This window comes from Cotesia typhae, unplaced genomic scaffold, assembly GCF_013202065.1.
Source record: "Cotesia typhae breed Kobodo isofemale line unplaced genomic scaffold, CoteBio_Ctyphae contig_30, whole genome shotgun sequence".
Taxonomy (NCBI): domain Eukaryota; kingdom Metazoa; phylum Arthropoda; class Insecta; order Hymenoptera; family Braconidae; genus Cotesia; species Cotesia typhae.
In genome coordinates this window covers 165,901-192,465 of record NW_027423739.1, presented here as the reverse complement: position 1 = coordinate 192,465, position 26,565 = coordinate 165,901, and the positions used below count along the sequence as shown (strand labels likewise).

General features: G+C 36.2%; 1 protein-coding gene across 1 annotated transcript; it reads left to right on the top strand.

Annotated features, from left to right (window-relative positions):
• The first annotated feature begins 22,125 nt into the window (after positions 1–22,125).
• LOC141525988 (uncharacterized) lies at positions 22,126–23,606 on the top strand. Its single transcript, XM_074240698.1, has 4 exons — positions 22,126–22,333; positions 22,402–22,722; positions 22,792–23,400; positions 23,485–23,606. Exons 1-4 carry the CDS (start codon positions 22,144–22,146, stop codon positions 23,604–23,606), a joined length of 1,242 nt encoding a protein of 413 aa, XP_074096799.1. The 5' UTR covers positions 22,126–22,143.
• The last annotated feature ends 2,959 nt before the right edge of the window (positions 23,607–26,565 follow it).

The window sequence follows — 26,565 nt, the reverse complement described above, 5'->3', positions numbered from 1 at the left end:
TTATCTGTTGTAGAAGTGATTGGTTTTTCACAGATGTGACACTCAGTTGCCTGATTGTGTCTATCTTGTTGCTCTTTCGTTAAAGGTTTCATTTTAATGGGATTCTTGAGAATTTTTTCAAAGTCCAGAGCTAATGACTCTAATTGTTTAACAAACCAGTTTATGCAATCAGGAGAACGGTTTAATTCAAATTTGGAGAGTGTGTTATCATAGCTGCAATGTACATAGTAAGCAATACTGTGTGGAACATGTTTATTAATTATCTTTTCATCATCTCCTGGGGGTTCGAGTGTGCATTCTAGATCCGCGTAAACTACAAACGGCACAGTATCTTTAGACTTAAAATCTTTGAATTTCAAAATTTTATTTTTTTCACTGGGAAATTCCATGCGGACTTTGTTAGATTTAAAACAATCTACTCGGTGCTCTAAATAACATTTTTCTAATTTGAAATGATTCAAACAACGATCACAAAAGTATAATCTATGTCAACCTAGAGATATTTGACTTGTAATTAATCCAGAAAGATTATGTATCCATGCAAAGTGATAGACAGACTCAATATTATCTAAATTATCAGTATAATTTACACTTTTTTTAATCATTAATAAATGTATTGTTGGTATTTCTGACTCGAAGTTACTTAAATATAATGGAATAATAGTACTTTTTTCAGACTTTTTACCCGTGAATTCTGACTCTATACCATATACATTAATGCTAAGGTCATTCATTTTTTCAAATTTTGGTATATCATTAAGTTTGATTGGAAATTGAATACCTTCATAGTTTAATCTGACGCTGAAGTATCGATAACTTGTAGGATCACCCGGAACCAATACTGGTGGATGCAAGGCAGCGTTGACACACCACAGGAAGCAGAACTCATCATTGTTCTGGATATTCGTAACCGCATTCTTCTTCTTGACATTCTTCTTTGGCAATCTGACGAAGGTGGAGTTTCCAACTTGGGTTGGTGTGAATCGTGACATGGTTACCATCAAGCTGTTCGGTCCAAGCAGACTCCATCCGGAACCCTCATGCTCAAAATCTTCAATTCTTTGAAGCAATTTGTCGTAGACATGTTGACTAAACCAATCCTGAAGAGATGTGTTTAAAAAGAAATGTGTTTACTACGCAGTTAGAAATAGAAAAAAGAAAACTACGCAGTTACCGTGACTTTCAACAGGCTCAGACCTGTATGACGACGTCATCTACTACGCAGTTAGAAAATTCTAGAACAGAATGAGTCATCTAGTACGCAGTTAGGAATAAAGCATAGAGAACTACGCAGTTACCGTGACCATGAACAGGTTCAGACCTGTTTAGAAGTAGACAGAAACCTCGACAGATGGCGTATCTTCTCGCATGTACTCCTCATACGTACAGTGTGAATATATTAATCTTTTCAGAATATAAACAATGAAATGCACCTGTGATCTAAGCAACTACTATTGATGCTGAGATCACAGGTGCATTTTTTAATAAAAATGCAGGAAATCAGAATCAAAATTTGAAATGGCGGAAATCAGACTCAAAATGGCGGATATTATACTTAAAATGACGGCTCGATATAAAAATGGTGGAAATCAGATTCAAAATGGCAGATTTCAGATAACAGACTCAAAATGGCGGATAGCAGCCACCAGATGGCGGATTCAAAATGGTAGGAAAATACCCAGTCAGCATCCAAATCAGAAAGACTTCTGGAAGAAGTCTTTTCAAAGACGTCCATAAGAAGTCTAAATATGATGTCTTAACGAATTCATCAATCATAACTCTTAATCAAGAAGTCGACAGGAAATCTTTTGACAAACTTTGTAAGACTTCTAAAATATGAGCTCTTCAAATAGTTTACTTACTGAACTCATAAGACATCAATAATCTGAGCTTTTTAAGAGGTCTTTTTTCTGACTTCGTAAGATGTCATGAATATGAACTCTTTCAGAGGTCATTTTGCTGAGGTAGGATTGAATTGTATTGGCGCATGCGCACAACGATAGAAATTTTATTTTTATTTTTTATCTCTGTTTTAATATAACCTATAAGTGTATGGTACGTTTTCTATTTACATTCAGCGTCGAATTGCAAAACTTTAATTTAGTGAAATCAATTAATTATTTATAACCAGTGATTTCGTAATTTGTAAATTAAAAGTTCTAAAAATAATGTAAGTGCATATTCTTAGCTAATTAATATTTGACTGTGTATGATATTTCATGTTTTTATCAGTGATAAATTTGAGAAATCATTCGATTTTAAAGGTAACGTATACATTTATCCAAAAAATAAATATAAATTATGATTTTTTTTTAATTTAAAATATTTTTTTCTCAAGATGTCTGAAAGAAAAAGATTCAGTGAATTGTCTAAGAGTCAGAAAAATCGAAGATTGAAAAAACGCTGTGAGCAGGCAATTTTGGAGACTGCACGTGCAAAAGCATCGGTTGATACTTCGTTTGATAATGATCCAGTTATTAATAACAGTGTAATGAACAACGACAATAATTATGACAGTGATGATTTCAGTTTACAGTCGATTCATTTAGATAATACCGTAACCGATATCTCTTTAAAGACTTACACAGATAATAATGATAATTCTCATTGTACAACAACAAAAACAACATCAACAGTAACAGCAACAACTACTACAACTTCTATCACTTATAATAATAATAATAATAATAATTGTGATATCAAAGTACCAATTCCTTTAACCAAACAATTAGCTCAATGGAAATGCGAATTTAACATTACTCAAGCTGGATCAAGTGCTTTACTAAAAATTATTAGAAATGTGGAGTCAATAGAAGAGTTAAAAAGTCTTCCAAATGACAGTCGTACCTTAATTGATACTCCTACAGATACTACTATTCGTGAGGTTGCACCAGGAGAATATTTCCACTATGGACTGAAAGAAGGATTAATTGATCAATTAAAAATTGTCGATATAAAACAGATTACAGATATTATCCAGATTAGTATACACATTGATGGTTTGCCAATATCGAAGAGTTCAAAACGACAACTGTATCCTATACTGGGAGAAATTTTTCCAAAAGTCTCTGTACCATTCGTTATTGGTATATACCATGGACTGAACAAACCAAATGACTAATGAATTTCTTCAAGATTTCATTAATGAGTACAAAAATCTGAGAGAGGAAGGTTCCGAGTATGATAGTCATAAATTTAAAGTAATTATAAGGGCTGTCATTTGTGATTCACCAGCGAGAGCTTTTGTAACCTACACAAAAGGTCATGGTGGTTTTTATGGTTGCGGTAAGTGCATTCAAGAAGGAGAATATAGTGACCATCGAATGTTATTTCTTGATATGGATGCACCATTACGCACTGACTCGAATTTTATAAATCGTTTAAATGAAGATCATCATTTAGGAAAATCAGATTTTGAAGATATTGGTGTTGGTATGGTGTCTCAATTTCCAGTGGATTACATGCATCTTGTTTGTCAAGGAGTATCAAAAAAATACTGACTTCGTGGACGAAAGGATGGCGACTAAATGATAAAAATTACTTAAATTAAGTCACAAAATGACTGAAAATCAATATTATTATTATAATTATTATGAGTATTACATAACAACAATAATAATTTAACAATTAATATTAATAAATTTATAGCATGAATAAATAATATTTATTAATTTATAATAATAATATTCTGCAAATTTTCTGTATGAAATCAGAAAGAGCTCTCAATTCTGACTACTATAAGTACTCTATTATTTGAAGTCGTAAAGAGCTCTTAATTCGGATTTCTGCAAGACATCTTATTTTTGAACTCAAAAAGACTTCCTAATTCTAACTTCTGTAAGCACTCTTTTTTTTTGAACTCAGAAAAAAGATCTCTTTGAGAATATTTGTGGAAGTCTTATATAACTCATAAAGTGGCGCATTCGACGTCCTCAAGACGTCTTAGAGACACCATTCCGTTAAAAATTACGACGTCCAAATCTTAAATAGGAGTTCATCAAGAACCTCTAAAGACATCATATTGTTTACTGGGTAGCGGATAAATTTTAAAAATGGCGGATAGATTTAAATTACAGAACTCAGCACCAGCACCACCTATGAAAACAACCGATAAAAACCTCATCCATAACCTCAAAATGTCATACATATCTACCACCGATAATACCCATTGTCGGTAAAACAGGCCACACATATCTACAGATGACATTCGTCACAGGACATGAACACACAGTCGGTAATGTAGGTCCCCTAACATGGACGCGGCATATGAATCTGTTTTACCGATTGAATGTCACCCCCTCTTTACCTACTCTAATTTAAGGCATTAATTGATTTTTTCATTATACTTTATTAAAATGTTTATTTTACTCTACTGTTAAATCTAAGTAATAATTTTTATAAATATATCTCGATTACTCTGTGCAAATATTGTTAAAAATATAAATAAATTTAAAAAAAATTGAATTGTAAAAATCATTTATTAAATAATTTTGTAATTTGTAGTGATCAACAGTCTTAACGGGTAAGCTCAGTAAATCGCAGCACTTGTACCGCTCGCCGCTGCGTCCCATAGAAATTAATATTATTTAAACTAATACCGGGCAGTGAAATTTTATTTCGAAGTAAAGAACTTAAATGTATAATGCGTATTACTAAAAAAAAAAAAAAGTCGATTATCGTACTGAGAAGTCATTAAAATTTCAATTTGTTTATTTAAAAGTTAATAAAAAATATCATAATAAACAAACAAAATTTGCAAAAGAATTTTATGTGAAAATATAGATATTTTATTATAATCGCTGAAAATTTCGTTAAGTTATCTTCAATAGCTTTTTCACAATTAATTTGTTAATTAAAGCAACGATAATTTTTATTGTTAAAAAATTGTAGTTAACTTCAAAATTTGCAAAAACTGTTTTGAGGAATGATTTTTAGGTATAACTACTTTCGATAAGTAGTCACGCTCGTCCGAATAAAAAATTATTTGACTGAGTTAACTCAGTCTTGATAATAATGCGCCCATAGCCTCAAACTTGTGACGTCACTTCAAGCCGTCAAAATATGTACCTGAAGTTCTGAACGTTTTTTTTGAACGAAAATCAAAAAAAAAATTTTTTTGCTTTTGAGACTGAAAATGATTTTTCAGTTTCAAAATAAGTCAAAGAGCCCGGAAAATAGTATATTGGATTCTCAAAATACCAAAACTACCCCTTCAGCCACCCCTAAGACTTAGACATTTAAAAAAAAAATTCAACAAAAATAGTTCAACGGGTCGTTTGAAGCAGCGATTTTTTCAAAACACTCCTTTTACACTCCCACAGACTACAAAAAATAATCAAGACAATAACTCCCCCGGAACTACCCTTCGAGCCACCCCAAAGACTTAAAAATTTTTTGAAAAATTCGAAAAAAATAGTTCAAAGGGTCGTTTGAAGCTGCGATTTTTTCTAAACACTTCTTTTACACTCCCACAGACTACAAAAAATAATCAAGACAATAACTCCCCCGGAACTACCCTTCGAGCCTCCCCAAAGGCTTAAAAATTTTTTGAAAAATTCAAAAAAAATAGTTCAAAGAGTTGTTTGAAGCTGCGATTTCTTCGAAACAATCCTTTTACACCCGCACAGAATATAAAAAATAATCAAGACAATAACTCCCCCGGAACTACCTGTTATATCCGGCGTCGCCTCATATAACACTCAGGGTCTCTGCCTCGCGACGAAAAGTGCACCGCTTGCACTTTGATGGACAATCGCACGGACAACACCTCGATCACGCCATGAACACACCGTGCCCACGTTCTGTCAAACTAGCAATTTTAGACCAATAACTAAATTCAATTCCCCTCCAAAAGTCGCGACCCGAGTCTTCAAAAACCCTAAGCACCACGGAACGCGCGTTCAATCTTTTATCAAAGAATACGAGGGAAGGTATCCTCGTAGAACCCGTGTGTGTCCTTGTACCGCGTTACGTACGAGGCGGTATAAAGCACTAGGTCACTTATACAGATTTCTAAATTCACCGTCCTATTTGATTCTTTAATTTATATCTTCTACGAACCGCGCCAGTGGGCTCTTCGAGCAGGAACGAGGGCCCCGTTGTCCGTAGTGATATCTTTCTCTAAATTCTAACTTTTGATCTATTAATTAATTAAAGGCGAATCTAAGTATCCGCCTGAGTCGTTACTCTGTTCACGAACTCATAATAAAACATTCTAAATCATAAAATTTAGTTATAAGTGAATAGTTATTAAGTGAAATATTGTGCATTGAGTGCGCCACGCCCGTAGGGCTAAATATCGAATAAACGGTAAAACCCCGAATATCGTGGAATCCATCATTTCTAAGATTAGTTCCCGAACCTCTTTCATTACATCGATCTCAACCACGGGGGAAGGAAGAGAAACCAGTCCAGGATCTACCGATCGGCAATTCAAAATCCCAACTAACAATTAAATTCATAAGGAACGGCAGTAAGTTCAGTTTTGTTATCGACTTCTCTCTGAATTCGCCATTAGGAACCCTGGTTACCAGGAGGCGTTCGAAATCCACATTAAAAATAAAACTCTTGTAGTTACCTACAAGAGAAAATCTATCACAAAACATGTCCGAGCCTCCTCAAGGCCCACTCTATCAATTGATTATTTAACTATAATTAATTCGGACATAACAGATTAGATTTTTGGTGGCAGCGGTGGGATACGAACGCATCCTTTTGGGTTACCACAAACGGAAGTTCAAAAAAAAAAAAAAAAAAAAAAATATTTTCAAAATTCTTTAACTTTTCAAAATTTTGGCAAAAATTTGTCACCCAAAAATTTAGAAAACGGCAATTCTTTTCCCTTATGAACTGATCGATCCCTTAAATACTGTCTTTATTTCAAATTTCCTTCAATTTAGGGCGTTGGCTCATAAAGTTTTAAAATTCTTCCTTATTATTTATTCCGAGTAAAATATCGTTTCATTATTCTATCGTTAAATTCTTGCAAAAAAAAAAAAAAAAAAAAAAAAAAAAAATTTTTCTCCTCGAAATATTATTAGACTAGGGCGTCGGCCCTCCACAAAAAAAAAGAGAGAAATATATTTTTAATTGCTTTAAAACATTATTTTATTCATTCCTTCAATATCATTTTATTATTTTAATATTAGACTGTTGCATTCAAAAGAAAGTTTTGCTGACTAAGACTTTTAGTTCCTTAACGCGTCATCCGTAGAAAATACCCGTTGCAACACACCTAGCTATCGCGTTTCGTTTTGCCGACGCGAAAAATTCCTTTCAGTTCATCTTTATCTTACTATTTTATCTTATTATTTTTATCACATTAACAGCTGTGAACCGGTGCTGATTAAACTCTACGATTTACTTACGGGGTTCTGCTGCAGTACCAGCAGTTCTTTGACCCAAAGGTCATTTCGAAACACCTTGCTGCTGTTTTTACGAGCAACGAGGATCGTTCTCGAGATCGATTCTTCGATCCAGCAAATCGTAGGTTTATTCTTTACACCCTCGCGACACAAAATCTCCCTCTTGGAATTTTGCTGCTGTCTATCGAGCAACAAAACTCTATTGGAAAATTTTGCGAGCCACACAGCATTAACAATTTTTGTTTGTTTATTTAAAATTTGTCGGTCATTTTATTCATTTGTTAAAAACTATATTTCCTTTTCCCAATCTTACTCGAACTCGTGAAGTGCTGACTATAGCACGAATAATAATATACATTGATGGTCCGACATTCGCGAAGCGGTTTTAAATTTCAAATCCGAAAAGCTTACTCAGACTTCTTCAACGGTCAAATTTATCACCGTCCCTTAATAGAATCACGTTATTGGGAAGATCCTACCTTCGCTAACCCGTCCTCTTCAGCCATAAGGAAAAGGAAATTCACAACTGAGAGTGAACAGGAAAATTGTATTAAAACACCGTTAAACGGGCCTCCTACAACGAGTAAAGAGAGAGGACCGGTTCCAAAGCCGAACAACGCGATCCCTATTGAAGTATACACCAAAATCGTTAATTGGATAAATCAGATCCCAGTCATCCAATTAAATTGTCTAGTCGACAAAACACCGTCTAAGAAGCCTAGGATAATAAGTAACATCCCAGCCCCAGTCGGACTATTCAAGCTACCTCCAATCCCCAACTCGAACAAAATCAACAGCAATGGCACCTCCAAATCCAGAACAACTAGCAGCAGAGCGGGCCAGAATCGAAGCGAACAGGATCCGCAGAGAACAGGAGCAAGCCCACAATGAAGATAATCATCATGGAGTCAAACTATTCGATCTCACTCGGACTGAACCTGATAAAGATTATTACAAAATCACCAAGGAGATGGAAGAGGCTCTCCCCACGTTCACCGGAGACGGAGATGTCAGCTACGAAGAATTCGACAACCGTCTAAAAGATTGGCTACATATGATGCCCGAAAACAATCAACAGCCCTTTATCGGACGCATTCTCCGGAAGCTGAGGGGTCGTGCAAGAAACGTCGTCGAAGATATGGAAATCCGAACCGTACAAGAACTCGTCAACGTTCTAAGAAGCCACTTTCGGCTCGGAGATCCGCTTCGAATAAACTTAGCAAAATTAACTTCAGCCCAGAGGGGAAAATTCGAAGCAGTCGAGAGTTTTTACTACCGACTAAGATCTATGCTTCGTAAAATACAGAATGCAGTCCCAGACACCGATCGCGTAGCGATTACAAATCAAGCTCATCGTCTGGCGGTCGATCTATTTTTCGAATCTCTACCAGATTATTTGAAATGCCTGGCCTCGACTCAACAACACGCAACATTGACCGCACTGTACGAGTCAATCCAAGAACAAATACTGAAATACGATAACAACATGAGGATCCAGAACCCGAAACCTTCTCAAAGAGAATTCCCGCAAGATCAGAACGGAAATCACTATCCTCGCAACAACGGTCCACGAGGATACTTCCAAAATAATCAACAAGGGCCCCCAGCCCATGGACACCCGTGGTCCAAACCGGAAACTGATCTCTATGTGAATCCGAAACCGGTTGCCTTCGCCTACAACACCTCAGGCATATCAAATTTCGGCACCAAAGAAGCACACTACTACGAAGACTATCCAGTTGCCACCCAAGGCTGGTATGGACTACCACCTTGCGGAAACAGCGAATACGAACACTCAGATTGCGAAGATCCACAAGCGTTGGTATATTCTGTGAACAATAATCGTCCTCACAACAACAATTACACCCAGAGAAATTCCCAATATCGAACTCCATATCAAAATCCAAATTTCCTTGGAAATTATAATCCCTCCCGTGCACCCTATAACCCTCAGTATAATTCTCAATACTGCCCTCAACCTAATCCCCAATATCCCCCCCAAAACCCCGAATATCTTCCTAAAAATCAACGTCCCCAATACCAGCAAACAAGAACACACGGAACTGTGCAATCAACACATCCGCAAGGACCACCTCCAGTTACTCCAACAGGGATATACTCCAAGTCATCACCAGTACTGCTAGAAAGACATATTAAAAGCTCCGAGATCTGCAACTGCCCCGGCTGCCCTAAAAGAAAGAAGAAGATCCTTTAGAACCTTCTTTAAACTTGCTGGGCGCTCGCCAGACCGAGGTAAAGACGAGCCAGCCCCCACTACCTCGACAAATGACGGCAGCCATGTACCGTCAATACAACCAGTAAACGGAATCGCCCTAGTCACCGGCCGAGGACCAGTAATCACAGTTAAAAATCCAAAATTTCTCAACTCCAACTGCGAAATACTGATTGATTCCGGAGCAAACTACAATTTCATCAGCATCGAAGCCTTAGCAGATGACGCCACCTTCGCCTGCGAAAATCTCGGACAAGTGGGGGGGATTGGAACAAACAAACAACCGATCATCGGCCTCGTAAGACTCACCCTGTTCGACAAGGCCATCCCGTTCCGAATAGTACCTCGCAGACTAGGAGGCTATCTAGCCATCCTCGGTAGCGAATTTTTCGCCAAAGAACAAGCTAACATCTCCTTTTATTGGCACACAATGGTTTTGAGAAGCCAGCCAGTTCGGCCGATCCCATTCATCATCAAGCGAGGATCCTGCGAATCCCAAATACTCGCGGTAGGCGGTGGCCCCAAGATCGAATTAGCATGTCCGCTTCTACTCGGAAAATATCAACGCTTCATCATAGACACAGGAGGAGACGTCACAATCATCAATAAATCAGCTCTTCGGCCTGGAACTTACATAAACCCGAATAACCGATTAATCGCACGGGGAATCAGCGGCGAAGCAGTACAAACGCTCGGTACAGTCGAGTTAAAAATTTTCGGCCTACCAGTTCAATGCCAAGTAAGCCGAGAAGATCTACCGGTCCCTGGAGTGGGGATACTCGGAAACGACTGGTTAGACCATGAAAAAGCCGAGATCTCATATTACGAACAAACTCTCACCGTCATGGCTCGACCTCTAGAACCCATTCCTTTTAGCCTGGACATCTTCGAACCGTCTATCTTTACCGTACCTCCTAGAACAAAAATGTTCGCTCCAGTTCCCATCAAAAATCCAGAACTGACCCAAGGATATTTGCCTCGAATAGACCTTCCAATAGGCCTATTCATGGGCGAAGCTTTAGTAACAGTAGACGGAGGAATGGCCACCTGTATGGTGATTAATACAACTGACGAGCCCGTCACGATCGAACTAGACCCCCATACCCTCGAAGAATATGAATTCCACGTTGAAGAGCCTCTCAACAGTTCCAGTGACTCTTCAGACGACGGTCCAGCAAAGATCAAGATCATCGAACAATGGACAACGGAAATCTTAAACAAATTTCCACTACAACATCTAGATATTGAACAACGTCAACAAATCACCAACATTGTCCAAGACTTCACCGACATCTTTCACCTACCTGGTGACAAATTAGGATGTTCGAATCGAGCTACCTGTAAGATTCCGACTACAACTGATAAACCAATCAACGTAAAACAATATCGTTTTCCTAAACAACACCAGGACGAAATTCAACGGCAAATTGACAGCTTGATGGAACAGGGAATTATACGGAACTCTAAATCTCCATACAACTCCCCGGTATGGGTCGTCCCAAAGAAAGCAGACCCTAAAACAGGAGTCAAGAAATGGAGAATGGTAATCGACTTCAGAGACCTAAATAAAATTTCCATAGGAGACGCCTATCCATTACCTTCTATAGTCGGTATTCTGGATCAACTAGGAGACGCTCACTACTTCAGCGTCTTCGATCTTGCCAGTGGGTTTCATCAAATAGAAATGGACCCCGAAGACGCCCACAAAACTGCATTCTCCACTCCATTCGGACACTTCGAGTACGCTAGAATGCCCTTTGGACTAGAAGGAGCCCCAGCCACGTTCCAAAGGATGATGGATTCAACCTTGAGCTGTTTACCATGGATATTAATTTATTTAGACGATATCATCCTCCACGCCCGTTCTCTAGAAGAACACGGAGTCCGCCTCCGACGATTATTTCAAGTACTCCGAGATGCAGGGCTCACACTTCAACCAGACAAATGTAAATTTTTGTGCTCAGAAGTTGACTATCTCGGACATGTCATCTCTCGAGACGGAGTGAAACCTGATCCTAAGAAAATTCAAGCAATCCGTGACGCTCCGAATCCACGTAATCAACGAGAGATGAGAAAATTCCTCGGCCTGGCAAACTACTATCGTCGATTCATCAATAATTACGCTCTTCGAGCTAAACCGTTAACCGATTTAACTCGAAAAACGAAACCTTTTAAGTGGTCCGAAAAGGCCGAAAAGGCCATTCAAGACATCAAGAACGCCCTATGCGAAAATTCAACCCTTTCATTCCCAGATCTCGACAAGCCTTTCATCTTAGCGGTCAGTTCTTCGGAAGAAGGCATAGCGGGTATCTTGAACCAAGAATTAGACTCCACTGACTCAGCTAAAAACTTAGATAAAAATGAAAAAAATCGTAGCTTGCACATCCAGAGTCTTACGTGACGCAGAACTACGCTATACTCCGGACGAAAAGGAATGTCTCGCCGTTGTGTATACCATCCAACACTTCCGGCCTTACTTATACGGTAAAAGATTCACCGTTCAAACAAAAAGAGCCTGCGTAGCCTGGCTACGAAACACGCACGATCTCACAGACAGACAACGGAAATGGCGATCAAAAATCAACGAATTTCACTCCAAGGTCGCTATCCGGACCAACGTCGGAGATCAGTACGCGGACGCACTCTCATACAACCCTACAGGACGTCCAGAAGAAAAATAAGAGGTCCAGGAAAAAGAGAGCACGCCTAACGAGCCCTCTGGAATCACCGGCCAAGAAAACATACCAGAAGCCGTCTTGTTACCGGCAACAGGAGTTGAGAAAATCACAGCAGATCCTCCAAAACGTCGCCCTGGACGACCTTTAGGATCAAAAAATCGGCCAGTTCTCAAGAGCGCTCCAGAGATTCGACAAACGATTGCCTCCCGATTACGGTCCGAACTACGTAGAGGATCTCATAAAAATCCCATTAACTACATAGAACCCGTCACCTCCAGCAACGACGAAGAAGCCCAAGGGTTGGCTCAACATCACGTTGGAGAGGACGATGTGTTCCACACTCCAAAGCCTAGAGGGGGGGAAGCTAACCCATCTCTACCAGCTAGAGATTCAATTAGGGAACTAACTCCCCCGGCCTATTTTGACTCCGGCGACGATGGAGACGAAGAAGAAGAAGAGACCCCCGTAGCACCACAACACACAGAATCATCTAGGGAAATCACTGAATCATCAACTGAAAATACTCCCAACGTCCAAAAACCCATAAGAACATTTGAAGAGTTATCAGATGACCAAAACCTCACACCATCCCGTCCTCCCCTATCACCAACAATCCCCAAAGGAAACCCCCATTGGTGGAGTCCCTTACAGGCACCGAGTCCCGATGTGATAAAGGAAGTGAAAAGGTCCATCGAAGCTTCCCGACAAACAAAAGCATTAGAAAAAACCTTCAACGAAGAAGAAGAGCCCGGAGAAACCAGTGAAGAAGCCGAAATAACCATAAACGAGTTTATCTCCGAAGAAGCTAACGAGGACCGAGATAGTACCAGTGCCATCAGCGAGCCAGACGATACAGTGGTCTTAGCTCAACCTACAACAGAAAACCCAGAGAGTAATCAAGAAAAATCTCCTACCGATGGCCTATCACCTAGATCTGACATCACTGATACCACTATCCAATTAGCCCCCGAAACACCAACTTTAATTCGTACAATGATAGAAAATTTTGAATCCCAGGACATCAAGTGGGATCCAGAGTCAAGATCAATAATCGACACAAGCGTTCACCAAGGGTCAACCCCGTATAGACCTATACCAGATCACTCTGTCATCACTCAGGTGAGGACCAGACTATCAGAACTACCTACAATAAATACCACAGACTCACCTGGCGCAAGCTCCAGCCGATTCCTAGACTTCAGATCTCCTGTAGCAACTACTCCTACAGCGCCCGAGAACACCGAAAAATCGAAAAAGACAGTCTCGTTCCTGGAACCTATTCCTCGAACTCCGGACATAACAAATAGTCCACCTATGTCTCCAGAGTTACCAAACGAAGAAGAAGACACAACCCCTCGAGAAACATCCGTCACCTCTACTGCTCAACAAAATCCAGAAATAACAACTCCACCGGCAAAAAATAACTCTCCCACGCCATTGAGACCTCACGGTCCCGAAAGAAAAGCAGCAATTACCATAGAACCACTAGAAACATCCTCCGATGAGGAAATAGTCCCAAATAATAACCAGCCTCTAAACAAAAACCTAGAGGGGGGGATGGAAAAATCAATAAACCCGGAAGTACTAGTCTCAGATAGACCCGATGAACTAAGAGTAGTGGAACTATTAAATAGCCGAGATGGACTCACCTACGCTCGAGATAACATCGCTCACTTCCTCACTACAGACTGCGAACTAGCCACTCCAACAGCAAAGCTACTCCGCGACCTCAAATTCATCGATGTTGACGACCTGAAACAGGCCAAGCCATGTAAAGGAGACGTCCTGGTGACAAAAATTGGCAAATATCGGGTTTTCTCTTTCCTTGTCGGAGAATATCATCGGACTAAAATATCTAGTGAAGATTTGATAAACGGCCTTCGAAGCTTTCGTCTCGCATTAGAACGTTACGAAATTCACTCCCTAAGAATGGCTCAAAAAGGAGATGGATTCGGTTCCATAAATATACAACAACACCTGCTGAGAGAGCTACGAGATTGCCCGGTACAAATAACACTCTGTGACGGAGAAATTTCTGTACCAGCCGAAGAACTACGGCCCGAAATCATCAAAGAAAAACACGCCAGCCTAATCGGAGGACATAAAGGAGTCCTCAAGACTTACTGGAGAATAAGAGAAAATTTCTACTGGCCAGGAATGAAAGAACAAATTTATCAATACATCCTGAGATGCGACACGTGTCAACAAAAGAAACTATCCAGAATAAAAACTAAACAACCTATGGTAATCACCGATACACCGTCCGACGCTTTCGAAAAAATCTCAATCGACACCGTAGGACCACTACCTATGACCGCAAGAGGCAACGTACATATCCTCACCATACAGGATAATTTTACAAAACATTGCGCTGCTATAGCAATACCGGATATCAGGACCCAAACGATCGCAGAAGCCCTGATCAATCAATATATTTGCCTATACGGTTGTCCGAGAACGATCTTGTCGGATAGAGGAACATCATTCACCTCAAAACTTTTAACAAAAATGTCAGAAATATTAAAAATAAGAAGAGTAACAACTTCGGGATACTATCCCCAAGCCAACGGATCACTGGAGAGAAGCCATCAAACTCTTGTCGAATATCTCAGAGTGTTTGTCGAATCCTTCTCAGACTGGGATGAATACTTACCTATGGCCATGTTTAACTATAACACCTCAGTCCATAGTGGGACAAAATTCACGCCTCACGAGTTAGTTTTCGGTAAAAAGGCTCGCGCTCCAACCGAGTTTCCCGATTATGAAAAAATTGAAACATATCCCGACTATCTGATTGACCTAATGAATCGATTAAGTCACACTCGGAGTGTTGCTCGCGATTCACTTGTCGAATCAAAATTAAAATCTAAAGAAAGATTCGATAAAAATTTACACCCAATAGATTTTCAAGTAGGAGATTTCGCTTATAATTTGAACGAAACTCGAAAAAATAAACTCGATACCTACTATAAAGGCCCTTTTGAGATCGTAGGGATTACCGATAAGGGCTGTCTGATATTAGAACTTCCCAATGGAAAACGCATAATCAAACATCCAAGTAAACTGAAAAGAGCTATTGAATAAATAAACCTCCTGTTACAGACGATCACATCCCACGCCGAGTAACACGATACAAAAAAAAAATTTTTTTTAAATATAATAAAACATGCGGCTACTGCAAGTCAACATATGCTGCCTACTCATCATCTTTGTGGAATCAGGTCAAAACGCTATAATAATCCAACCGGCTTCATCCAATCCAGGAATCCTGTATGAAAAATACAAAACTATCCATCTGATAGAAAGAGAATGGAAAATAATCTCTACCATAGACGTCGGAACCATCATCAATATATCCCCTTGGCAAGAGATAACGACACACGGTGATAAAGAAAGCCGCAAAACCTGTCTGTCATACTTCTCTCCCCCGGAGTGCGCATTCCTGGGAAAAGAGGCTATATTAAAGGACCTAGAAAGAGACAGAGAAGATATAATCAATCGACTAAAACAAAATCTAAAACAGGCAAACGGTACCACCCCAATTAAAACCCGCGACCGACGCACGCCCTGGTTTGGATTCGTAGGATCCATAGCTCGAAAAGCCTTCGGACTTATGGATTACGACGACCACGAACATATTTCTCAAGAAATAGATAAATTATACAACGACCAAAGAGAGATAACAACACTCGTAAACAACTCAACGCATATAATAAAATCAGAAATAAACAAAATCATCTCCGATCAAAACAATACTAAGGCCAGAGTCACTCTGCTCTCCAACACCATCAATCACTACGCGACCAAGGTCGGGAGCGAAATCGAGAAAATGAAGCTACGTCTACACCTTATGCAAAGAGCCGACGAAAGAGTACACAGAATAACAAGTCTACTACGCTACCTCAAAGAAGCTGAGTCGGCGATAGAAGACGCCAAAAGAGGAGTCGTCCCAGGAGGAATCCTCTCACCTGACCAACTGAGAAACGCGACAAGAGACATTACAATACGTTTTCCCAACCTAAATCCACCCCAACCAGTGGACCACATAAATCTCCAAGCCCTATCCAACATTGCAAAGGTGAACACGGGAAGAATAGAGAATAAATTTATGATTATAATCACCCTACCATTGTTCAACCAAATCACATTCCAACTGTACCAGATAAGACCTATACCTGTCCCTCAAACAATCGGAGGAGCCATAAGAAGCTTACTGATCCGACCAAGCAAAGATTATCTCGCAATAGACGCCTTCCAAAATCAATACTTCTTAGCGGACTCGGAAACCATCAAAAATTGCAAAACAATTTCGACAGACTTAGCCTGTGAAATTAGCGTCCCCCTCAAACCAGTAAAGGACAACACAGAGTGCGAACTACAGCTTTACCTAAATCCAAACAACGTAATCATGAAACAATGCGATGTCCGAATATTGCCTAAATGTTCAACACAACTAATAAAATTACACCAATCGAATTACTGGGCCTACTCCACCTGTAATCCAGAAAACTTTGTAACAACATGCGACTCAAAAATACGCATTGAACATCAGATCCACGGCTCGGGTACCTTCACCTTGTCCCCCGGCTGCGTCCTAACAAATAATCATACCATAATCAAAGGGACCGAAGAAGAAACAGACACAATCGGTATCTTCGCCTTCCCCACCATAAACTTAACCCATCTGGTAACTAACCTCACCGAAAAACCTAGGCCACCTCATCTGCTGACAAACATCGCCGAAGAACGAGTAGGGGAAAACACCCTACTCTCACCATGGGGCGACAGCCTCGAAGGTAACGAGAATAGACTCACGAGAATTGGACTCCACCACCAAGAAGAATCAAAGCATCGGTACCTCACAGCTGCAAACACAGGCGCAGTGCTTTCAATTATAACATTCTCCACACTTTTTGTAGGATATTATTACTGCGGTTGCTGTTTCGCCTGCCTCAAACCTCTACAAAAATTTAAAATAAGAAAACAAAAATCGGTCCAAGGAAAGATGAACGAAACATTTGAATTCACGGATACAGTTTCTACGTACCCAACTCGACCAAGATCTCCAGGACCAGCAAGACGCCAACAGAATCTACCGGGAGTTCATGGACGACAAAATCTACCACCATCAACGCCATCCCGGACCGGCATCCGACTCGCCGACTACGACTACGACTAAAATCAAATAAAAAAATTACAAACAAAACAGAAAATATCTACGTAAAAATTACATTTATATCTATATATTCTTCATTTTATATATATTTTTTTTATTAACTTTTATTATTATTTTTATTAAATAAACATTAGAATTAAGCACATACATCTTACCTATATGTTTTACCCGCGAGAGAGAAAGAAAAAGGGAGAATCAATAACAACGAAAATTTAAAGCATATTCTTAAAATTTTATTAATATTATTTTTAATTCTGTTTTAATTTCCTCCTCTCTTCTTTCCCTCTATGATGAAGAATAACTCTTCCGACAATCTTTTATAAAAAGCAATCTGCAATATAAAACGCAGCAAATCGAACATATAAAATAACTTTTTAACTATATACAATAAATTACTTACTACTATACATATGTATTCTTGTAAAGGGCAAAGCGCACTCAATAAATGAAAAATAAATATTACAATGTTAAAAATAAAACTATTAAATAAGAAGTAAAGTCAAGCGATGACTTCCCGGCGTGAGGAAGACACCCGAATTTTCAAAAGCAGGGATGCCAGGGCACCCCTTCTTTGGGGGGCTGTTATATCCGGCGTCGCCTCATATAACACTCAGGGTCTCTGCCTCGCGACGAAAAGTGCACCGCTTGCACTTTGATGGACAATCGCACGGACAACAAGGAAGCTGAGACTCCTTCTCAACACTCCTTTTACATCCCCACAGACTACAAAAAATAATCAAGACAATAACTCCCCCGGAACTACCCTTCGAGCCACCCCAAAGGCTTAAAAATTTTTTGAAAAATTCAAAAAAAATAGTTCAAAGGGTCGTTTGAAGCTGCGACTCCTTCTCAACACTCCTTTTACACCCCCACAGAATATAAAAAATAATCAAGGCAATAACTCCCCCGGAACTACCCTTCGAGCCACCCCAAAGACTTAAGAATTTGGAAAAAAATGATTTAAAAATAGTTTGAAAGGTCGTTTGAAGCTTCTATTTTTTGAACTACGCGGACAACTATTTTACGTCATTAGACAAAAATTGTTAGACTCGTAACTTTCCTGGAAGCGACCGATTTGCAACTATTAGCTGGTTTACTAACGTTGGTTTCTTCTACTGAAGATTTAGTTAATATGTGATGGTGTTAGCCGAGCCAAAGAATTTAGAACTTTGCAAATTACAAGACTCTTGCGCTTTATATTCATGCAATTTTATTTAATCCTTTTGCATTTCTTGTTCTGTAGTTCTTTGATCGTTGCCCAGGACACGCCACGTGGAGGCCACCATATTTTTAATAAAGGATATTAGTATTTATGTTGTTAGATCGATATGCGACGATCGAACATTACGTGTCATTCTAATATCCTTTATCAAGTGTCCCACCCTATTTTTTTTTGTCTATTATCGATCTATATTCATTCCGACTCTTTTCTCGGATATATATTCGAATACTATTTCTAGTTATGTTAAAAAATTGACTTAATGAAAAATTTTGAATGATTTTATTACCGAAGATTAAAATTTCCTGACGATTTTAGATTTTTTGTTCGTACTACTTGTTTCTACGTAAGGTAAGTGTTCAATGGTTTAATAACTTTGTTATAATGTTATATATCGTTGTTTTTTTTTCCCAATTGGTTGTTTTTCAGCTAACCGAAGAAAATACAGTGTATTTGCGTGACCACATTTTGTATCATTGTTAATGATTCAAACTTTACCGTTACGTTTATTGCTAAATATTAAAATGAATCATATAAAAAAAAATACACTCTTAGTCGCATTACTGCTGACCGAATTACTCATCAAGTTCGTCTCTATTTAGCTTTTGTTTCCTCCGAAAAAGTTGTTCTAAAATTTTTTTTTGTTAATACCTACGAAACCAGTATTCTTGGTCGCATTACTGCTGACCGAATTCTGAACTTATAGTATTTCGCTAATTTTTTTAATATTTATACGAATGAATAAATTTCTTGTAGTCAATATCTTAACCAATATAAAAATTAGATTTCAGATTATGTTTTCTTGGTCGCATTACTGCTGACCGAATTATATTTGAAAATTTTCTTTCGAGAGCTCATTTTTTTTGTAATGTAGATAACAAAATTTTGGAAAATCCAATAGTGCACGCCTCATAATCTTATTTTTCACAACAAAATTGATTAAAATAATATGTAAAAAACAAAATAATAAAAAACAGAAAATTCTGCTATCGTTTAGTGGCGTCGAAGCTCTAAGGTGAGGAAAAAAGATATTATAATGAAATGTATATATATGGGGTATTCCATGCCAAATCGACCACTTTTGACCCCGACCCTTTTCGATTTGGCCGAAAGTTTTCCATCCTTTTCTACCCTATAAAAAACGGTTCTCAGAATTTTTTTGAATTTTTTTACCTAACTCCAAAAAAGTTATGAATTTTTCAAAAAAATGGCTTTTTTATTTTCAAATAGCCATAACTTTTTTTCAAACTAAACATTTAGGTACCTTTTTTTTTTTTTTAAATTTTTGTTTTTAGATGTACTTTCCGATAAAAAATATTAAAAAATTTTTGTAAGTCAATACATATGGAATTTTTCAGTTTTTGACAAAAATCAATGATTTTTCGAAGTTCGACATTTTTTTTTAATTTTTTTTTCTAAAATAAACTTTAATCAATTCCACAGTTATCCCTGTAGAACCCAGATTGGGCCGATTTCTCTTTCTATTTTTTTATTCAATTGAAAAAATATTGTTAAATTTTCAAAAATGGAAAAAAATTTTTTTCATAAATTTTATTTATATAATGAGATAAATACAATTCAACGATTTCACGGCATTATATTCACAATTTAGAGGCTTCATCGATGACTGTATTTAGTAAGATTCAAATTTTAATATATCAATTAGATCGATAAACTAGGGATAACAATTATCGACTTACCTATAGCCAGTAAACTAGTTGCTATAAGCTAGTATGTTTTGATTAAAAGTGCGGCTTTTTCATTTTGAGATCTAAAACATAACCTATAAATCTTTTGTGCAATCTAGTGTTTTATAAAAGATTGTCATTACATTTGTTGTATAAATAAATAATTTCTCTAGTTTATAAGCGCTTTTTTAATTTGTCTTTATGGCGTCAAAAAAGGTATTTGATCGGTGTTGTAATCCTTTTGAGTTGGAATCTCATTTTAAAAAAATTGGTTTACGTCCGGCGACTGATATTATGAAAGTAACGTTAGGATTAGATGATAATTATTTATTATGCAGTTCATGTCGAAAAAAAGCTTCAGAGTTAGTGAAGCAACAAACAAATGCTCGTAATGATCCTAGTGCTGATGTAAGTGACCGTGAAGACAACTATAGTGACAATAATGACAACAATGCCCTTGTGGAAATAATTCTCTGAAAAAACTCTTGAAAAGTCTTTATAACTCTGAATAAGACTTTTCGAAAGTCTTCACATCCCTAACTAAGTAAAGGAAAGACTTAATAAGTCTTCAAAACTCTGCAATACTCTTCAAAAGTCAAATTTTCCCTGCAATTTCGGAATTTCTCAAAGAGTTATTAAGACTTGATAAGACTTGTTCAGTTTTACAGGAAAAGAAGAAAATATTTCTTTTCAAAAAAATTACTTATCAGAATTAAATAAAACTATAAAAAAGAAGTAATGCATGTTTTAAAAAAATTTTTTTTAAATAATATTTTCATCACGAAAATACTTTGATGGGCATCGAATCACTCATAGTTGAGCAAGTCAAAACATCAACAGCAAATGAAGTGCACTTGATGTTGGAAACAGATACTACTCAAAGAGTAAATCCAATCGGTATTTAATTTGGACTATCAAATATTAAAGTCAACTTTCTAGGTAGGAAAGAATTTTCTATCCACACGCTATCTGCTGGAATTAATTGATTCCTAACATATTTTAGTTTACGAATTTACAGTTAGAATCTTTGAGTGTTCTTAGTTTCTAATAGGTGGCACGTGATGAAAATATTATTTAAAAAAAATTTTTTTAAAACATTCATTAATTCTTTTTTATAGTTTTATTTAATTCTGATAAGTAATTTTTTTGAAAAGAAATATTTTCATCTTTTCCTGTAAAACTGAACAAGTCTTATCAAGTCTTAATAACTCTTTGAGAAATTCCGAAATTGCAGGGAAAATTTGACTTTTGAAGAGTATTGCAGAGTTTTGAAGACTTATTAAGTCTTTCCTTCACTTAGTTTGGGATGTGAAGAATTTCGAAAAGTCTTATTCAGAGTTATAAAGACTTGTCAAGAGTTTTTTCAGAGAATTATTTCCACAAGGGTGATCAGGCTGATAATGATAGTAATACAACTGTCATGGATCTCCCATTATCCTTATCATTCCGTAAGTTTTTTTAATTATTTATACGTTACTTGAATACATTTCTAGTAGCTATATGTTTCACTATTATTTTTTAAGGTTCCATGTCATTTGATAGCGAACCCAAAGCATCACAATCAAGCTCAGGATCCCAAGTTAGCGCTGCAACTCAATTACCCGTAATAAACCATGCATTAGAATTGTTAAATCAATCACCGATTCCATCGAAGAAATTGAATGATAATCAATTTTTGAACAATAAAATAAATCGGGTATCCGACAGCTTTAAAAAGTTTTGCTTTCTTCTTCAGATGAAGAATCGATTGATGACGATGGTGAAAATTTTCGCTCTCTAATTAAAATGTTGTATGATAAATTCAACGATAAAGAAACTGATAAGTCTTTGAAAATACAAACTTTAACATTATTACCTGTAAAATGGAGTGAGAGACGTATTTGTGAAACTATGAATACATCAAGACATTTGTCAAGAGTAGCAAAAAATTTGGTTGAAGAAACGGGTTTACTTTCTACACCTGAATCGAAATTAGGTATGGGTAGCGTAAAATCGATGTTTTAAATACACTTGAAAACTAAATTACTCAACATTTTTGTATAGGGAGGACAATTACTGATCAGGTAAAATTAAAAGTTGAAAATTTTTACAACGATGATGAGTATAGTGCTCAAATGCCCGGTATGAAAGACTTTGTATCAATTCGAAGTGATGATGGTAATCGGATACACGTCCAGAAAAGACTTATCCTGTCTAACTTAAAAGAATTATACCAATGTTTCTGTGAAATAAATCCTACTGAGAGAATTGGATTTTCAAAATTCGCTTCTTTGCGACCAAAACATTGTGTGTTAGCAGGGGCAAGTGGAACACACACCATCTGCGTGTGTACGATTCATCAAAACGTGAAGTTAATGATGCTTGGTAATTATCAAATTAATTAATAATTATAAATGCGTGAATTTTAAGTTTACTAAATTACTGTTATTTTAGGTGCAAATATTTATTCTTTGACAAGGAACACAGAAAAGCCCATTAAACACTACAGCGATTACTTGAGCATGATTATATGTGAAAATCCATCTTTTCAGTGTTATTTAGGTGGATGTAAAAACTGTCCTGGGGTCGATGAGTTGAGTAAAATTTTACTAAAATGTTTTGAGGACCGGGAAATCGAGAATATTACATATAAATATTGGATATCAAAACCGAGAAGTAGTTTAGAAACTATTATTAAGCCTACAGAAGAATTTGTGGAAAAATTTTGTAGTGAGTTAGAAATTCTTCTACCTCATTCGTTCATTGCTAAGGAGCAAGCCCAATTCTTGAAGACATTGAAAGAAACATTGAAACCAAACGAATACGTTATTATTTGTGATTTTGCAGAAAATTATGCCTTCGTAATACAAAATGCGGCAGCTGGTTTTCACTGGAATAATAATCAGGCAACAGTTTTTCCAGTCGTTATTTATTATACAGTAAATAACAAACTTGAACACAAAAGTTTAGTAATTATCTCAGATTCTAACAAACATGATACCGTTGCTGTTCATGTTTTCATCGAAATAATAACTGATTACGTAAAAAGTCTTCCTGAACGTTGTAACAAGATTTATTATTTTTCTGATGGAGCTCCTCAACAATTTAAAAACTTTAAAAACTTTGTAAATTTATATTACCACGAAGATGATTTTGATATTCCTGCTGAATGGCATTTTTTGCGACTGCCCATGGGAAAGGTCCGTGTGATAGAATCGGTGGTATTCTCAAACGACTTGCAGCGAGAGCAAGTCTCCAACTCGCGGTAGACAAACAAATAACGACACCAGAAGAACTTTTGAATGGGCTTCTGCACCGGATAACTTGCCGAATATTATAGTGAAGTTTTCCCCAGAAGAAGATTATGACACAGCAGTAAATGATTTAAATGATCGATTTTTGAAAACGAAACCGATTATAGGAACTCAACAACTACATTGTATAATTCCGGACAAAAATGGTTGTTTACTAGTTAAAAACTTTTCGAATTCGAATGAACACAGAATTTGTAAAATATTTAAACGACAGAGAGAAAAGTAATTAATTTTAGCTGCATCAATTATTGATCTTACTAATTACAGTCATCGATGAAGCCTCTAAATTGTGAATGTAATGCCGTAAAATCGTTGAATTGTATTTATCTCATTATATAAATAAAATTTATGAAAAAAAATTTTTTTTCCATTTTTGAAAATTTAACAATATTTTTTCAATTGAATAAAAAAAATAGAAAGAGAAATCGGCCCAATCTGGGTTCTACAGGGATAACTGTGGAATTGATTAAAGTTTATTTTAGAAAAAAAAAAATTTTTTTTAAAAATGTCGAACTTCGAAAAATCATTGATTTTTGTCAAAAAACTGAAAAATTCCATATGTATTGACTTACGAAAATTTTTTAATATTTTTATCGGAAAGTACATCTAAAAACAAAAATTTAAAAAAAAAAAAAAAAGGTACCTAAATGTTTAGTTTTGAAAAAGTTATGGCTATTTGAAAATAAAAAAGCCATTTTTTTGAAAAATTCATAACTTTTTTGGAGTTAGGTAAAAAAATTCAAAAAAATTCTGAGAACCGTTTTTTATAGGGTAGAAAAGGATGGAAAACTTTCGGCCAAATCGAAAAGGGTCGGGGTCAAAAGTGGTCGATTTGGCATGGAATACCCCATATATATATATATATATATATATATATATATATATATATATATATATATATATATATATATATATATATATATATATATATATATATATATATATATATATATATATATATATATATATATATATATATATATATATATATATATATATATATATATATATATATATATATATATACAAAAAAATCTACAGACATTTATTAGTTTTTTATAAATAATAATTTAACGACAGTGAATTGAACGCTCATATTAATTAAGAAAATCCATTGTGTATTACTTTAGATAATAAAAAATTATTCCGGTATGATCATTTATTCGACCAATTTCCCTGCCACATACACTCATCCATACACGGACATCCAGAAAAGATTATGTTTAATGTTATTATTTACTATGTTAAACTAAAAAATTTTTATTGAAATATATTTTATGTGCCTGACAAATTATTTGACTTGATATAAGTGTGTTCATATTAACCTGTAAGTGCGACATAAATTACAAAAATAAATTTCAGTTTCAAGAAAACTGCTTTTTTTGAAATGTCGAGAGTAGAGCACAACCTCAACGCTTCGCTAATGAGGCGTGCAATACTATATTCTTAGTCGTTGAATTGCCGATCGAGTTCTGTACAAATTACATTTTTGTATAAGATGAAAGATCCAATTTCTTACACTGGCCTACTTATTGACACTTACAATTTTATTTCAGTTTAAAAATTAATCGCTTATTTCGACCTTGGAAATAACTGAAATTTTTTTCTATTGTTTACTGCTTGGTTATCTATGTTTTTCTCATACAAAAGCTGTTCAAATACTTCTTACAAGCTCGGCATTGATATTTCATACCATTAAGCACCGTGTATATTAATTCTTTGTTCGTAAAAGGATCGTAATCAAATTCTTCATTTTTCAACTTTTCTTCGTCGTCAGAGTTCACTTGGTCGTAACTTATGCATTTAAAGTGTAATCATCGGTTACATATGGTGCAAGTTTTTTTATTTTTCTCATCTGCATCTTCTTCTAGGCAAAATATGCACTTATTTTTCAAATTCTCTGAATTTTTCGTTATTGATTCAACAATGTCTTTTCTGAATACATCTGGATCAAAAGTACTATCCATATTTATATTCAATCCTACACACCGTATAAAATAACAAACATATATTGCTGAATTCCATTTATCATATATCTGCATGAACGGGTGATTCCTTTCATTTTTCATTGTCCATTCCTTGTCTTTTGCTAGTTTTGATGATGAATTGTCATTACACTCATTTGTGTACGTTATGAATGATTTCAAAACCCGTTTGACATCTGTTGTTCTTTCGTAAGGATCGATTAATTCTAAAGTGTTTTCTATTGTATCTATTACTAATAAACGCCAATGCGCCTTGTATCTATATGGCATCAGTATGACATCTGAAACACTTTTGTTAAGATCATAAATTTGTTCGCAATGAAGCTGTTTTCTTTTTCGTTTATCTTCTAAAGCTATACATCCTACGTTTGTCGAAAAATAGCTTCGATTTTTCCAAAAATTAATATGCGTTAAAGTAAACATGTCTATTACTTCACCGTCGATCGTGCCTTTCAAGTAAATTGTTTCTCTATATTGATGTGCAGTTAATATATATTCCCTGCATATTTGAAACTCCTCGATTTTAGGTTTGTAATATGCGAGCTTAATATTTGCAGATCTTAAATTTATATAGTAAGTGACATCACTGATCGTTCCATTTTCTAACATTACTTCTTGGATTTTATTTGTCGTTTCTTGGATTGTACGTGTGTCTACTATACTATTACGATTTGGCTGAAGACTTTTATTGCTACCGACATTTGATGATTCTTTGATTTCCTTCGCTTTGGATTTCTTCGTTATTTTTTTTACTTTTTCATTTTTTCTTTTTCTACTAATTTCTATTTTTTTATTTTCTATTTCTTGATCCGTCTGTGATGAGCCATCTGAGGAGCTACTATCCGTATCGTCATCAGAATTTTCTAAATTTTCTTTAATACGTTTCAATTTCCTTCCTGTAATATGACTGACTCTTCGTTTTTTTATAT